The following is a 17,642-nucleotide window of genomic DNA, read 5'->3' as shown; positions in this document are numbered from 1 at the left end:
CAACAAAGTAGGCATACTGCAAGCAAGCCTCCCGACCAAAAACAAAAAATCAGAAAGTCAAAACATAGGATGGAACTCAAAAATAAGACACTGAAACCATTTAATAAATTTTAAAAAGTCTCTCATATATCTTACAGCTTGAGGTTATCATTACAATTGCCTTATAAAAACTCATTCACATAGATGATTCTAAGTCATCAGAAAATTAAATATAATTAGAATGGAAAATTCAAGAAGGCAAAGATTTTTAAGACTGTAATAAAACCACATGCAACACATAAAAAAAGTTGACATCCTTTATATGTAAAAAATTCTTACCAATAAAAAGAATGGACAAAGGAAATAAAGAGGCAATCAAAAAAGAAATGCAAATGATATATAAATATGACATTTTCATGTATTAAAGAACCATTTTTTCTGGCATGCTATTTAGCAATTCATTTATTTTTTCCATCTCCATTTTATTTCTTCAGATTGATAGCAAATCATAAGCAGTACAAACAACTTCCCTATTTTAGGCATTGTGGTTTATATTTTATTTTTCAATTACATTTGACATACATACAATATTATATCAGTTTCAGGAGTACAACATAGTGATTAGACATTTACATAACTTACTAAGTGATCACCCCAATAAATCTAGTACCCATCCATCTGACAGCATAGTTATTACAATATAATTGACTATGTATCTTATGCTAAACTTTACATCCTAATGACTATTTTGTAACTACCAATTTGTATTTCTTAATCCCTTCTCATTCACCCATACTTCCGGTCCCCTTTCTATCCTGAAACTATTATAATGTTCTCGTTATAGTCTTTGTTTCAAGTCGATTTTGTCTATTGTAAGTATTGCTACCTCAGCTTTTTTTGTTCATTTCCATTTTCATGAAATATCTTTTTCCATCCCTTACTTTCAGTATATGTGTTTTTCGACCTGACATGAGTCTCTTGCAGGCAGCATTATGTAAGGGTCTTATTTTCTTATCCACTCAGCCACTGTATATCTTCTGATTGGAGCATTTAGTCCACGTCATCTAATGTAATTGTTGATAGATACGAAGTTATTGCCATTTTAGTATCCACATTTTTTATCTTTTTTCTTCTTTCTTAAAGAAGTCCCTTTAACATTTCTTGTATTACTGGTTTGGTGGTATTGTATTACTTGTTTAGCTTTTTCTTATCTGGGAAGCTCTGCTGAGTAATCTTGCTTGAGGGTACTTGTTTTTCATCACAGAGTATTTTGTGCCAATCCCTTCTGGCCTGCAAAATTTCTGTTGAGAAATTAGCTGACAGTCCTATGGGAGCCCTCTTGTAGGTAACTGACTGCTTTTCTCTTGCTGCTTTTAAGATTCTCTGTCTTTAACCTCTGACATTTTAAGTATGATGTGTCTTGGTGTGGGCCTCTTTGGGTTCATCTTGATTGGACTCTCTGCGATTCCTGGACTTATATGTCTTATTTCCTTCACCAGGTTACAGAAGTTTTCCGTCATTATTTCCTCAAATAGGTTTTCAATTCCTTACTCCATCTCTTCTTCTTCTCGTACCTCTGATACAAATGTTGGTACACTTGATGTTGTCCCAGAAGCCCCTTAAACTGTCATTTTTTTGGGGGGTTCTCTTTTCTTTTCCCTGTTCTAATTCAGTGTTTTCTGCTACTTTATCTTCCAAATTGCTGATACTCTACTTCATCTAATCTACTGTTGATTCCCTCTAATGTATTACTTCAGCTACTGAAGTCTTCATTTCTGACTGGTTCTTTTTTATGTTTTCTATCTCCATTTTTATGTTTCCTATGTCTTTTTTGAAGTTCTTCCTGAGATTATTGAGCATCCTTATAACTAGTGTTTAAAATTCTGCATCTGGTAGATTGCTTGTCTCCATTTTGTTTAGTCCTTTTTCTGGAGCTTTGTTCTTTAATTTGGGACATGTTTCTTTGCATCCCCATTTTTGCTGCCTCCTGGTATTTGTTTCTATGTATTTGGTAGGGCTGCTATATCTCCTTGTTTTAGTACAGCGGCGTTATGTAGTAGGTATCCTGTGGGGCCCAGTGGCGCGGTCTCCCTGGTCATGAACTGGGTGCTCCTGGTTTGTCCCTTGTGTGGGTGTGCCCTCTCATTGTAGTTTAGCCTTGGTTGTTGTTTGCATATCAACAGGAGGGACTAACCCTCAGGCTGATCGGTTGTGAGGACTGGCCATGACTATAGTGCAGGAGCTGTCGTGCAGGGAATGACCCTACAGCGCAAGATTTGCTTTAGCAGGGCTCTGGTACCTGCCCAGTCTTCTCTTTAGGTGAGTTGTTTGTGGAGGTGGTTTGGTGGTGCTCTGTTGTGGTCTGAAGCTGGCTAGCAGGTGTGTTCGTTCTGGAACTTCCTAGGAGAGGCTCTATCACAACCCAAGGTCAGCCACTGCCTGTTCATTCCCCAAGGCCACTTGGCACAAGTTACAAAGTAATCTGTAGATGGTTGCCACATGTGCTGTGCTTGGAGGTGCCTTAGAGGTTAAGCTGCAAAGTGAGGCAGGGTGTCATTAGTGCCAGACTTGGGGCTGCTTAGCCAGAGGTACAGGACATGCTGAGGCCAGATGCTACTTATTTGGGTTTTGTGAACCTTTGAGAGATTTTAGGAAATCCACAGCACAAGCCAAGAGAGGTCGTCTGTATAGAAAATCCACTGGAAGCAGCTTGGGTGGGTCTGCAGGTTGAGTGGGGCATAGTCTCAGAGAATCACCAGGGTAGGGCAAATGGTGTTAGCTAGATTAGTGGAGACTCAGATATGGCAGCCGCCTGTGTCTGCATGCTTGGTGAGGGGAGGGTTCAACAAAGGAACAATGGTTTCTGCCAGCACTTCTGTCTGGGAAAAAGCTGCCCTTCCAGTCCTTGCCCTGAAGCGAGACAATTCAGTTCTTCCCCATATGTTCCTGACACCTTTCGAGCTGCTGACCTCAGCACTAGAGTTCAGGGCTAGTAAGTCTTTTAGTAAGTAAGTCTGTGCGTGGGACCTTTAAGAGGAATGCCTGGGACTCCAGCTGCCCTCCATCTCACCTAGCCACAGTTTCCACCGGTTTTCACAGCCGAAGTTGTGGGGATTTCTCTTCATGGCACTGGAACCCTGGGCTGGGGAGCCTGGAGTAGGGCTGGCTCCTCAGGGGCGACATCCACAATCAAGATAGCCCTCCTGATTTTTAACCTCCATACATGGGTGTGGTACCAGCCCATTCTGCATCTCTGCCCCTGCTACCAGTCTTGATATGGCTTCTGTTATATCTTTACATACAGGACTTCTGTTCAGCTAAACTTCAGGTGATTCTCACTGGTGATTATTCTGTAGTTAGTTGTAATTCTGATGTGGTCTTGAGAGGAGAAAAGCACAGCATTTAGCTACTCCATCTTATTAACTGGAAGCTTTAAAGAGCCATTTCCCCCCCCTAATTGTAATATTAGGTATTAGGCAAAGGTACGTATAAAAGGTACGTTCATTCTCTAGTGTAGCAATGTAAATGTGGCAATATGGGTGAAAGTCTTAAAGAACATTCATACCCTTTAATACAACAATTTTACTTCTAGTAATCTACTGCATGCAAATAATCATACATACATAAAGTATATGTATAAGGATTAAAGACTATATATATATGAGTACTTTCATCTTTAATGTATACATTCTCATTATTAAAGTCTTAAACAATTCTTAAGTACACAGAGTACAATATGAAATTCCCCTTATGCTCTTCTCACTACCACCCTTTCTCCAGGGATAACACTGTTAATAGTTTAGAGTTATAAGCACCCTATAGAAAGATCTTTCCATGTTACAGAGATTACCCACCTTCATTATAACACCTGCAAGGAATTTCATAAGAACCTATCATAATTTATTTAACCAGTTTCTTTCTGACAAACAATACAGGTATTTTGATGTTATAAAACAATACTTCAGTGAACATTTTGATATTTACCTTGGTTCACAAATGCAAGTGTTTCTTTAGGACAGATTTCTCAAACTAGATTTACTGGATCGAGGATAAGTATAATTTTTATTTTTAATATGCCAAATTGTACTCCCAAACATCTTTAAAAATAAATTACCACTTGATAACATTAGTATTTTTCATTTCTGCTATTCTGATGGGTTAAAATGCCATCTCTTTATTTCCTTTGCCATTTTACTGTAGTAAGCCTGACCAATTATTGGCCATTTCTCTTTCCTCTAAAATTATATATCCAATTTTTGAGGTTTTTGGACCATTTTTCAATTATCTTTTCCTTATATATCTGTGGAAGCTCATTACATGTTTTCATAGTGTTTTTATTATATGTTTACACATGTTACCTGTCATGTATTTTCTTATAGTGTTCTATTTTTAATTTGTGTTTAGTTATACGGAAAATTTTAATCTTTGTATAATCAAATCTTTTATGGCTTCTGAGTTTTATGCCTTACGTTACCAGGATGCATGCACCTCCAAGATTACCAAAATATGTTCATATGCTTTCTCTGTTACTGCAATGATACTTTTGCTTTTTATTTTACTGCATTCGTCTTATGGTAAACAAATAAAAGAAGTTTAAGAAACCAGATAAAAAACACAGACTTGGGGGTGGGAGGCTAGAAATATAGGAAGCAATCAAATAATGAAAAGTTTTATAGGTACAGTAAGAATTTGTATTTGATCCTGAAGGCAATGGGAAGTCAAGAGAATTTTAAACGGGAATAAAATGAACCAATGTATTCTTTTAAAAGCTCGCTTTACAAAGCAGGTTGTACAATGATCAATAAATGTCCATTTATTCATTAGTCATTAGGGACATACGCACTAAAACCACAATAAGATACCACTACATACCTCCAGAATGGCTCAGATGAAAAAGGCAAAAATCAACATATGGGTAATGACAACTATTTTTGATTTGATGTTATCTACTAAAGGTGAACATCTGCCCCAACAATCCTACTCCCAGGCATAAACTCAAAAGAAATGGGTACGTGATTACCAAAAGATATAATTAAGAATAGAAATAGCCCCAAACTGAAAATTACTCAAATGTTTGTCAATAGTAGAACGGATAAATTACTGTATATTCATATAGTGAAACACTGTAAAGCAATAAGAATTAATGAACTATAAGTGTGTGCAATAAACGATATCGTTTAATATCACATACTACAAGCAAAAGAAATTAAACACAAAAAGAATACATGCTGGAGATTCCATTTATATGAAGCTCAAAAACAGACAAAACTAACTAATGGTGGTAGAAATCAGGACAGTAGATACTTTTTGGAGGTGGGGGTTTGGGAGGTTGTAATTAGAAAGCAACACAAGGTGGCTTATGGGATACTAGTAATTTTCTATTTACTGATTTGGGTGCTGGTTAAAGAAACCTGTTTGTAAAAATCCAATGAGTTGCATACATGATTTATGTACTTTTATGAATGCATATTATTATATTTTACTAAAAACATAATTTTTAAAGATAATTCTGGCCTTCAAGTGGACAATGAATTAGGAGATGACTAACCTCAAGGCATGAGGTTAGGTTAGGAGGTTAGTTTGGTAATAAACAAATTATCTCAAGAACTAGAATATTAGTAGTAATTTAGAGAAATATATGGTTTTGAAAGACATTCAGTAGGTAGAAATGTCAGAACTCTACAAAGTCTGGATTGAGGGGAAGGAGTATCAGCAACAACTCTGAGGCTTTTGGGAACCTAGTAGGAAAGTGGTGTGCGCAAGATATAACACTCAGATGGAGAAAACGAGTTGGAAGATGCCTCAGTTGAGAGCTCCACATATTGGGGTCATTAAAACATAGATATTAATGATGCCCTAGGAGCATGACTTTATCTGGAAGGAAAAGTTAAAAATGAGAAAAGAAGGCTTGGCAAAGGGAAAACAACCAAAAGTCTTAGATGCCACTTCTAGAGACAAGTGGTTCTCAGAATGGTCTGAGGACTCCTCGGGGCCCATGAGAAAATTTTAGGAGACCCAGGAGATAAAAAAATATTTTTATAATACTATATTTGCCTAATTAACTCACTCTCTCATGGGTTTTTCCAGAAGTCATGTGGTATGTGATACAGTTAACAGACTGAATGCAGGGCAGATATGAAAATCTAGATGTCTTCTATTAAGCAAGACATTAAAAAGATCTGTAAAAACTTGTAAAACACTCACCTCTCACAATTTTTATTTTTGTTTTGTAAAGCGTAGTTATTTTCCACAAAAGTGTATGTTAGGTTTATTATTGTCAGTGTTAAGTGAATTAATAAATAATTTAAAAATTTCAGATTCAGTTTCTAATATGGTGATTATTGAAACATAATCCTCAAAGACAAAAGCTCTCTGGGGTCCTTTAAAAGAGTGAGAAATGCCCTAAGCCCAAAAGGTTTTGAGATATACTACTGTGTTTCCCTGAAAATAAGACCTAGTCAGACAATCAGCTCTAATGTGTCTTTTGGAGCAAAAATTAATACAAGACCCAGTATGTTATGTTATATTATGTTGTTATGGTATGGTTTATTATATCTGGTCTTATATTATAGTAAAATAAGACCAGGTCTTATATTATAGTAAAATAAGACCAGGTCTTATATTAATTTTTGCTCCAAAAGACGCATTAAAGTTGATTGTCTAGCTAGGTCTTATTTTTGGGGAAACACAATAGTACAGACCAATTTCTTATATGTATAGTTAACACTGCTATTCAGATTAAAAATGCAGAAGGTAAATCTATGAAACCAATTCAGTGTAACTATCTGGGGATAGAGGTAACTATCTAACTCCATGCTTCAATATTCTTTCAAACAAATACTTTTAATCCATGGAGCTACACTGATCAAAACCTGTGAGTTTTAATCAACAGAAAACATAAATAGCCATGTGAATATTTTGTAAGAAAAACCACTATGTAAGACATTTACTCACCTTTTAAAAGAATTTCATATATGAAAGGTTCTTGTAGTACAAACCACTTTAGTTTTTTTAAGATGCTAGTCTAGCGTAAAGCCTTGGCAATCAACAGTTAAGGGATAGAATACAAGGAGTTTTTATATTAGACCAAAGGGCTTGAACAGGAAGACAGAAAACCAGAAGAGTGATAGATGGAAGCTAAAGGGAAAAGTATTTCAAGAAGAGAGACTCTCAGATGTGTCATATGCTGTAGAAAGGTTACAGAAGAGGGAGACAAGAATGTCTCCATTTATTTAGCAAAGAGAGGGTTATCAGGGACCTTGAAGAGCAGTTTTAGTGAAAACTGAATAAGTATGAGATGAAAAAGAAGAGACAGTAAAGTACAGAACTCTTTTAAGAACTTACTTGTAAAGTGGGGACAAGCAGGGTGATAGCTAAAAGTAACATGGGGAGAAAAATGTATCAAGATGGATTTTAAAGATATAAAAGAGAATGTATAATAAATGAACAAGACTGCAAAGGTGGGAGGAAATCAGACGCAGAATATAGGGGAATATAACTTTAAACAGCAGGAGGGAGGCCTCTTACACAGATTGAAAAGAAAATTAAAAAGTTTAGGTGTGAATAAAAAACTAGTTTGTAGGTGTAGTGGCCAGAAGTTGAGGGAGTTTGTCGATGAAGAGTTCTATCATCTCTGTGTAGTAAATAGCAAGCAGGACAAATGAAGAGATTGGAGATTTAAGGAGACGTTTTGAAAATGTTACTATGAAGATAAGGAGAAAACTGACTTAGGCTTTTCTGAACCTTTTAAATGTTCAACAGTAAGCATGCATTATTGTAATGGGAATAGAGAAATTTTTATTTTTAAAGACAGGAAGTATCCAATACATTTCACAGTGTTTTTTATTAAAAAATAATTAAAATGAAAAGAATGTTGGGTGTGTTAAGAGTTAATCCCTTACTATTTAGGAAAAGTTAGCTATCCAATCTTAAAAAGTCAAGGTTTATAATATTTTATTTATATTAACTAATTAATCAATTACAGTGCACTATCACAGCTGCCTGTACTGCTATTTTGTAAGAGGTATTAGACTGGCTTATGAGATGTACTAACCACAGGGAAGTTTCCTATTTGTTCTTAGAAGCAACTCTCCAACAGACAACACTGTCCAAAGATGGAATGCATTCCCTTAAAAAGTACTGATGTTCAAATTACTGGAGAGGCATTTAGGGGACGATTCAAGTATTGGTCTATAAGTTTCAGAGACTGTTCTTAAATATATTAGTAAATATTTTAGGCTTGTAGACAGCTCTTGGATGTCACAGTAATCAACTTATCTGTGGTAGCTCAAAAGCAGCCATAGAAAATATGTAACCAAGTGTGCATGGCTGTGTTCCAATAAAACTTTATTTGCCAAAGCAGGTAGCTGAGTCACAAGCTATAATTTTATAATCCTTAATTTCAGTTTTCAGCTTACTGCTGAAAGTTGCTTAAATTCTTTAACTCTTTAGTTTAGTCATATATAGAGTAGCAAAGCTATTGAACTAATTAGGCAATTATATAAATTATATTAAAACACCCAGCAAACCCAACACATTCAACAAATGTGAATTCCCTTTCTCTATATTTGGTAGTGTGAAGCTATAGTGCTCACCTTCAAGAAGGTCATAGAGGTGGAAAACAGAGAACGTTCATTATGTAGAAAATAAATACTTATTTGTTAACATAGTGACTCAAAGATGATTTTGCTAATTTTTCATAAAAACATTCCAGGTCTCAATTATCATCTGATTTGGATTTCTTCTGAAAGATGAAAGTCAACAATTTCTTGGAAATAATTTTCCCAAGTCCTTAAAATTTAAAATATTACTTATTTTCTGCCCTCGTTCTGCTTTCATATGCCATTTTCTGTCTTATAACTCAATAAGGGAGAAACAAGTCAATAAGATGACTAAACCAGTAGGGAGATCATAGCTGAAAAAATGTTTTGAAACCCACAAAAAGTCTGCAAAATGAATAATCAATAAATTGACCATATAAATAAAGATTTTTTTTTGAAACTCACCATCTCTATTAGTTTCCCATTCTACATTTTCTTCTTCACTCTCTGGAGTTCTCTCCTTAGTGATTTTTATGTCTTCCTTTTCCCTATGTCTCCCTCTTGAAGATTCTTTCTAAAAAATATATACATACATGCAAATTATTTTTAAAAATTATGCGGTAATTATTGTAATGCAAAATATTTCTAACTTTATTCATCTGTGTTTCATTAAAGAATCAGTTTTGCAGATAATCACTTATCCACTAAGTAGAGGAAGTGACAAGTTGTAGTGTGGCACCACAGTGAAAAGACCAACCTATATCTATTTTATTAAAGAACAGCAATGTGGTAAATGTAAGTAGTTACTAAGATTTTAAAATATATGATACAAATCTAACATTTAAAAAAAAACTTTTAATAGTGTAATATGTAATAAGTTTCTACATGAAAATCACAGGGGAAAAGAGTTTAAAATAGATAAAATACAAAAGGATATGTAAGTGACTATATTAAAAAATTACTAAAAAAGGGCTACACAGTCACAGTAGACTCTCAAACAACTGCTGATCTAAGACTTATCACACACTAAAGTAATAACATTTTGTACTAGATAAATACAAACTCAATAATTTTACAAATGCCTTCAAAAAAGAGACTTTCCCTACTTTGATGAAACCAAAAATGGTAGCTAAAATAGTTAGCAATTGTTGCTTGTATTACACCTAAAAAACAGGTTTTACACATCATTCCAGGTGTAACAGCAGCCTATATACAAAACAGGGCAGTAGTAATTCAGCTTATAACATTTAATTAACTATCTTACTAAATAACAAAAAGACTCCAAACCACATTTTACTAAGTGGTAAGAAAATAAAGTAACCAGTGTCATATAATTGTTATCTTCCCACCACAGTGTCTCACTTTCATTAACACTCTAAATTCTGACTATGAAAGATACTAACATACAAGGACAGTAAGTGCTAAGAGTTCTTTATGGGCATTACCAGACATAAAATTTGGCTGCTAAAACACAAATTAATTTCTCTTTCAAGTGTTCCTTTAAAAAAAAAAAAGTACATAATTGCCTTTAAAGTTTAAGATATGAAGTCATGTTCCAAGTAGTAATTGCTAAATGACATATATGATTGCTGATAAGACAACAGAGGCGGACATGAACCATTAAAAGATTAGACAAAGGTAGAACCAGACATGAAAAAAAATGGTAAAAGATCAAAAAAAGAAATAGCTCCTATTAATATGTTAAGACAAAAGGAAAAGAAGGAACACAGTCTATTTTTATTTTTAAAGTATATCCTATTGGAATACCAATGAAGAACTATTCTATATCCCATGCAACTTTTGAATGTTCTACGGATTAAACCCACTATAAATATGTTAGTGTGTACTTTATCAAAAAATTTTATAGGACATTATCTCCAAATTATTCAATATATTGTTCTTTGTCTACTTAAAGTATCATGTAATATCCCGCTACAAATTTAGTTGAAAAGGGTTTGTTAGCAGTAATGTTTGTACTACAAAATAAAACACGCTGCAAATTTGTAACAATATTTTAAATAGATTTAGAACCAGAAATGTAATAATCTCAAAAAATTTTGTTAATTTATGTAAATATTTCCTATTTACTCTATATATTGAAATTATGTAATTTTTGACTTGACTATTATTTTTCAACATGACTGATACTATCCCCAAACCACAAATACCTTCTATTAGTAACTACTAAAGACTGAATGCAGGCTTCAATATGTGGTGGAATTTCAAGTTAGGAGATGTGCATTTTTATAATACTTTGCCACTATCCCACCTCAAATCATAACATAGGAAATTATTTTGATAACACTTAGTAAGATGGCTCAGGTCAGTTAAAAAACGTTGTATTTCCTCATTTCTCCACAACAGTATGTAACTTGTTTAGGCATGTTATTGTTGAAGTAATTTCCTCCTTTCTCTTATCATATGCAAATAAACAGGGTCTGGTATTACTTGTCCCATGTAGTATGGCCTGGTCTGTTCTTTCACCTTCCTGTATTTCCTGAACAGAATGGCTTATCATCTTACTTCTCTTAAATGCGAATGTTAATTAGAAGTACAACGATTTACTTTACTATGTGTTCTACATTAGTTATCCTAGGACATGTACATGTTGAAATATTTGTTAAAGAACCAAAATGTTATAGCCAGTACTCTTGGGAAGAAGGTATTTTAAGAATTCTGAATTTCTTCAGATTTCTAAATATATTAAGTAACACTGCCAGTAGGTTCTGGACCAACAACCTGTGATCAAGCATACTAGTATTTTTGCAGCAAAACATGAATTCATCAATTGGGTAAAGACTATCATTAGCTTTATGTCCAGTAAGATCCGGTTTTGCTGCCAAGTAAGTCTATGCCTAACTGAGGAAAAATGTATGGTTTTAAAAGTGTTTACATTTCAGAAATACAATGATTGTTGAGTTTTACTTTAAAATTACTTTCATTTTATTTTTACTTTATATCACATTTATACTCGTATTTATTTCTTAAAGACTGTGTGTATGGGCAGACTATATTCATTATGAATTTTATTTTTAGATAATGAGGCATTACCAAGAATTTGATCTAAAAATAAGTGTTGAAGCCAAGAGTTGAAAACCAATATAATAACTGGATTAGCACCTACAATAATAAAATGTTAGGGGTCTTTGTAATTAATATAATCCAACCTCCTACCCAATGTAGAAACCTTTTTGTTAAATACTGTATAGTTATAGAAGTCCTTTGTTAGAAGAATTTTAGGGGAAATTTTTTCTCCCCAAGTCTCCACTGATTGCTTTTCACTGCTACACCCCTTTACCCCATTGTCAGAGAGCTCTAATTAGAAAATTCTTTCTTACACTGATCACAATTTTCTTACCCCTCTCCAGAATTTCTACTGATTGGAACTACAGTCTGACCTCTAGAATTGTGCAAAACAAACCTAACACTTCTTCCACATGATAGCCCTTTAGATGTTTGAACGCTGTTACGAAACATCTTCAGTATCTTCGTATACCAGGCTAAGATACCCCACAACGATCAATCATTAACATTTCATGATTTTCACACCCTTCATCACTCTGTCATCTTCTCTGGACATACTATTTTGCCGGTGTGCTGCAATAAAACATGGTAACTAAAATTAATCTAGTCTTGCCAGAGAAGCCAGAGTATATAATTCTACATCCCCTGGTGTAGAATTGAAATTACATATGTATTAATGAAGTCTGGCTTGGTTTTTGAAGGAAGCAGTTTTGGTGGAGTTTAAACAAACTATAATCTTATAAACTATAAATTCAAACAACAATCTCACATAAAACGAAGTCTAGAAAATAGGGTAAACTTCAGGGCTGGGTGATTTAGTAACAAACTGGAATCATAAGAGACCAAATTTTATTGGTTTTCTTTTTTTCCTTTCTCAAAGCTCTATTCCTAATGTTGACTTCACATTAAGGGATACTTCTTTTACCACAATAACAAGCAATCTAGGATCCCCCAGTGTGCCTCTTTCCTATCACAAAATAAGAATTCTTTCCTTCAGTCTGAGTAAGCCAACCTGGCCACATCTCAATCAATACTTTAATTAGGCCTGGTTCTTGAATCAGCTGAATTGGCAAGGAGAATGGGATTATTATGACTAGATTACAGTAATCGGGGCCCAGCTGTTAATCTGGGGTCACGTCTCAAAACCACAATGCAGCTACAAAAGGAAAAGGTAATGGAATGGATTCTGGGGAGTTCAAAATAATTTACACTACACCTTTGATACTACATTTCAACTCTTCAAAGTACAATGCCACATTTTTGACAACTGCACAGGTCATACCAAAACAGACTTTCCAATCTAGCAAACATTTTTTGTTCACCTTTACATTTCAGAAGAATCTAAGGTCATTTTCCATTCTCCTGATGTACATTCTTTTACACATTCTCTAATCAGTGAAGGTCTCTTGATAGTCACCACTCTCGTTTTATCTTAAATCTCTATTATATATCCTCATTCTTAAAAAATCATTTTGCTAGGTACATAAATATGGGTTGTCAGATTTATCTCAGCTCTTTGAAAATATTATTCCACTGTCTTTTGGCTTCAATTGTCATTCTATTGCTCCTTTGTAGGAGGATTTGCCTTTTTTCCCCCTCCGGGTGTTTCTAATATTTTCTCTGTCCTTCTGATGTTTTGCAGTTTCAATATAATGTTCTACTTGGTATGTATTATGCTTTCTGTATCTGTAGATTTATGTCTCATCAATTATGGAAAATTCTCAGCCACTATTTCTTTCAATATTCCCTTTCCTATATTCTAATTTTCCTGGGATTCCAAGCAGATGGACATTAGATTTTCTATTTCCCCCACATTTTTGAACCTCTTCAATATTTTCTGTAACCCTGTCGTCATGTGCAGCATTATAGATAAATTCTTCAGCTCCATCTTCCAATTCATCAATTCTCTCTTCACAGATTGGCTGAAGGCTTAAGTATTGTCTGACCACCTGTAGTACTTGTAAAAGTCTCAAGGTCACCACCAGCTTTCGTATTTGCTGCTCAATCCTTGGTTTCAATTCTGTTTTTGTTTCTTGGTTTCTGCTGCTCTTTTGTGTTCTTGAGAAAGCAGCAATGCATTAAAAATGTGTTTGCTATCTCTTATCCAGGATCTAGTTTTATTCTAATGGGAGGATCCTTAGAGTATATAGCCCAAAACGATGGTGAAAGGGGAAATTAAAACTAAAACCTCTATAGAAATCATATCAAACTTTGCCTATTGTTTACAGTATAGCTAACTGGTTCCCCTTGGACTATCTACAACTACTGTCAGTCTACAACACTCTATGCTATATTGGTACAATTGATATTTTGTGACTAAAAACAAGTCTATGTTTATCCCTAGGAGGATATTATGCATTAGATTGCGACAGAAAAGATGAGAAGGGAAAAAAATCTACTTAAACTACGTCTTCAATTTATCCTATATAATCTCAACTCTTAAAATAGATTTTCTTATTTTTCCAAAATTACTTGACGAAACTTCCTTTGAGATTAATAGATAAAAATTATCTCAGAACATTTAGTCAAAGAATGACTCAATTATTTATATACGAACAAAGTTCTCCAATATTACTATATTCATTTTAAAACATCTTTATAAATTTGTCCATTACTAGCCTAAAGCTGTTATCATTCATAATAATAATTCTCTATTCTAATAAAGAATATAATATCAAGTTTTTAAACACTTAATGTTTTACAGAAAAGGTATTTTTCTTCACTGTCTTTATTTTTAAAAAAATGATTCCAAATCATATTGCTCTAAAAATATGTTTAGTTTCACAGAACATGAACATTATCAGAGAATTTGTGAATTTTCTTTCAGCAGTACTAGAATTCAATCTTTTTTCAATTATACTTGACATTGAATGTATTAGTTTCAGGTGTACAGCACAGTGCTTAAACATCTATATAATTTAAGAAGTGATCCCCCTTTAAGTCTAGAACCCACCTGGCACCATACGTAGTTATTACAATGTTACTGACTATCATTCCTATGCTGTACTTTACATCCCCATCACTATTTTGTAACCGCCAATTTGTACTTCTTAATTAATCCTTACAGCTTTTCAACCAGCCCTCCAACCCCCCTTTCATCTGGCCACCATCAGTTAGTTCTCTATATCGAGGAGTCTACTTGTTTTCTTTCTTCGGTTATTTTGTTTTTAGATTCCACGCATAGTGAAATCATATGGTATTTGTCTTTCTCGGTCTGACTTATTTCACGTAGCATAATAACCTCAAGGTGCATCCATGTTTTTGCAGATGGTAAGATTTCATGCCTTTTTATGGCCAAGTAATTACATTGTATACATCTTTATCCAGTCGTCTATTGATGGACATTTAGGATGCTTCTGTATCTTGGCTACTAGAAATAATGAGGCAGTGAACACAGATGCATGTATTTTTCCAAATTAGTGTTTTGGATTTCTTCAGATAGATCCTCAGAAGTGAAAATCCTGGGTCAAAAGAGAGTTCTATTTTTAAGTTTTTGAGAAATTTTCATACTGTTTTCAACAGTGGCTACACCAATTTGCATTCCCACAACAGTGCACGGAGGGTTCCCTTTTCTCCACATCTTGGCCAACATTTGTTTGATTTCTTAATGATAGCCATTCTGACAGTTGTAAGGTGGTATCTCACTGTGGTTTTAATTTGCATTTTTCTGATGATTAATGATGTTGAACATCTTTTCATGTTTATTGGCCATCTGTATGACCTCTATGGAGAAATGTCTATTCCGGTCCTCTGACCATTTTTCAATTGGACTGTGGTTTTTTTGGTGTTAAGTTGTATGAGTTCTTCATAAATTTTGAATATTAATCCCTTATCGGATGTATCATTGGCAAGTATCTCTTTTCCCACTTGGTAAGTTTTCATTTTGTTGATGGTCTTCAAAACCTTTTAGTAAGATGTAGTCCCATTTGTTTATTTTTTCTTTCATTTACCATGCCTAGGGAGATATAGCCAAAAAAACATTACTAAGAACAATGTAAAAGAGTTTACTGCCTATGTTTCCTTCCAGGAGTTTTATGGTTTTGAGTCTTAAATTTAAGTCTTTTATCCTTTTTGAGTTTATTCTTGTATATAAGAGGTCTAGTTTAATTTTTTTGCATGTATCAGTCCAGTTTTCCCAACACCATTTATTGAAGAGACTGTCTTTACCACAAATGTATATTCTTTCCTCCTTTGCAATTGATTAAATGACCACATAGGCTTGGGTTTATTTCTGGGCTATTTTGTTCCATTGACCCATGTCTGTTTTAATGCTGGTACCATGCCTTTTTAGTTTTTATGGCACTGTAGAATAGTTTGCTATCAGGTAGCATAATACCTCCAACTTTGTTCCTTCTCAAGATTGCTGTGGCTATTCCAGATCTTTTGTGGTTCCATATAAATTTTAAAATTATTTGTTCTAGATCTGTGAAAAATGTCATTGGTATTTTGCTAGGGGTTTCATTAACTCTATAGATTGTTTTCAATAGTATGAACATTTTAATGATGTTAATTCTTCCTATTCATGAGCACGGTATATGCTTTCATTTATTTGTATTATCTTCAATTTATTTCTTCAGTGCTTTATAATTTTCTGAGTACAGGTCTTTTACCTCCTACATTAAATCTATTTCTAGGTATTTTTTTATGCAATTGTAAATGGGATTAATTTCTTATTCTGACAGTTCATTGGTGTATAAAAATGCAACTGATTTCTGAATATTAATTTTGTATCCTGCTACCTTACTGAATTCATTTATCAGTTCAAATAGTTTTTGTGGTGGAATCTTTAGGGTTCTTTCTATATAATGTCATCTGCAAATAATGACAATTTTACTTTTTCCATTCCAATTTGGACGCCTTTCTTTTTCTTGTCTGACTGCTGTAGCTTGGACTTTCAATGCTATGTTGAATAAAAGTGGCGAAAGAGGACATCCTTGTCTTGTCACTGATCTTAAGGAAAATGCTTTTAGCTTTTCACTGTTGAGTTTGATGTCAGTTGTAGGTTAGTTAAAAATGGCCTTTGTTATGTTGAGGTATATTCCCTCTATTCCCACTTTACTGAGAGTTTTTATCATAAATGGATGCTGTATTTTGTCAAATGCTTTTTCTACAATGACATGATTATATTTCTGTTTTACATTTTGTTTATGTGGTATGTCACATTGTTTTGCAGATATTGAACCAACCTTATATACCAGGAATAAACCCTACTTGATCATGGTGTATGATCTTTTTGCAGTATTGCTGAATTCAGTTCGCTAATATTTTGTTGAGATTTTTGCATCTATGTCCTTCAGGGATATCGACCCATAGTTTTCTTTTTTTGTAATGTCTTTGTTTGGTTTTTGGTACCAGGGTAATGTTGGCCCTGTAAAATGAGCTTGGGGGCCTTCCGTCCTCTTTAATTTTTTTGAATATCTGGAGGACAGGTTTTAGTTCTTTGAGTGTTTAGTAAAATTCATCTATGATGCCATCTGTTTCAGGATGTTGTTATTGGTCTATTCAGGTTTTGTTTCTTCTTGGTTCAGTCTTGGAAGATTGCATGTTTCTAGGAATTTATTTCTTCCAGATTGCCCAATTTGTTGGCATATAATTGTTTATAGTATTTTCTTAAAATCCTTTGTATTTCTGTGGTGTCAGTTGTTGATTCTCCTCTTACATTCTGATTTTTACTTGGGTCCTCTCTCTTTTTTCTGTGCTGAGTCTGGTTAAAGGTTTATCAATCCTGTTTATCTTTTCAAAAAACCAGCTCTTGGTTTTATTCATCTTTTGTATTATTTTTTAGACTTTATATCATTTATTTCTGCTTTCTCATTTTCTTCCTTCTATTTACTTTGGGCTTTGTTTGTTCTTATTTTGCTAGTTCCTTTAGGTGTAAGGTTAGTATTTTTATTTCAGATTTTTTTTGTTTCTTGATGTAGGCCTGCATCGCTCTGAATTTCCCTCTTAGAATTGTTATTGCTGTATTCCATAGATTTGAGGTGGTTTTGTTTTACTTTTCATTTGTCTCAAGGTATATTCTGATTTCTTCCTTGATTTCGTTAACCCATTCATTGTTTAGTACCATGTTATTTTGACTCCTGTTGGTCTGTTTTTCAG

General features: G+C 34.0%; 1 protein-coding gene across 9 annotated transcripts in view; it reads right to left on the bottom strand.

The window, feature by feature from the left end:
* The window catches only part of ZC3H13 (zinc finger CCCH-type containing 13), a 94,806-nt gene that overhangs the window by 55,565 nt on the left and 21,599 nt on the right, over positions 1-17,642 (bottom strand). For all 9 annotated transcript variants that reach the window (XM_074329985.1, XM_074329987.1, XM_074329982.1 and 6 more), the window contains one exon: positions 8,985-9,093. In XM_074329985.1, the coding sequence (XP_074186086.1) occupies positions 8,985-9,093 (109 nt within the window). The remainder of the gene's footprint in view (positions 1-8,984; positions 9,094-17,642) is intronic.

Source organism: Rhinolophus sinicus, linkage group LG04 (assembly GCF_036562045.2).
Source record: "Rhinolophus sinicus isolate RSC01 linkage group LG04, ASM3656204v1, whole genome shotgun sequence".
NCBI classification, from domain to species: Eukaryota; Metazoa; Chordata; class Mammalia; order Chiroptera; family Rhinolophidae; genus Rhinolophus; species Rhinolophus sinicus.
This window is presented reverse-complemented; position numbering and strand designations above follow the sequence as displayed.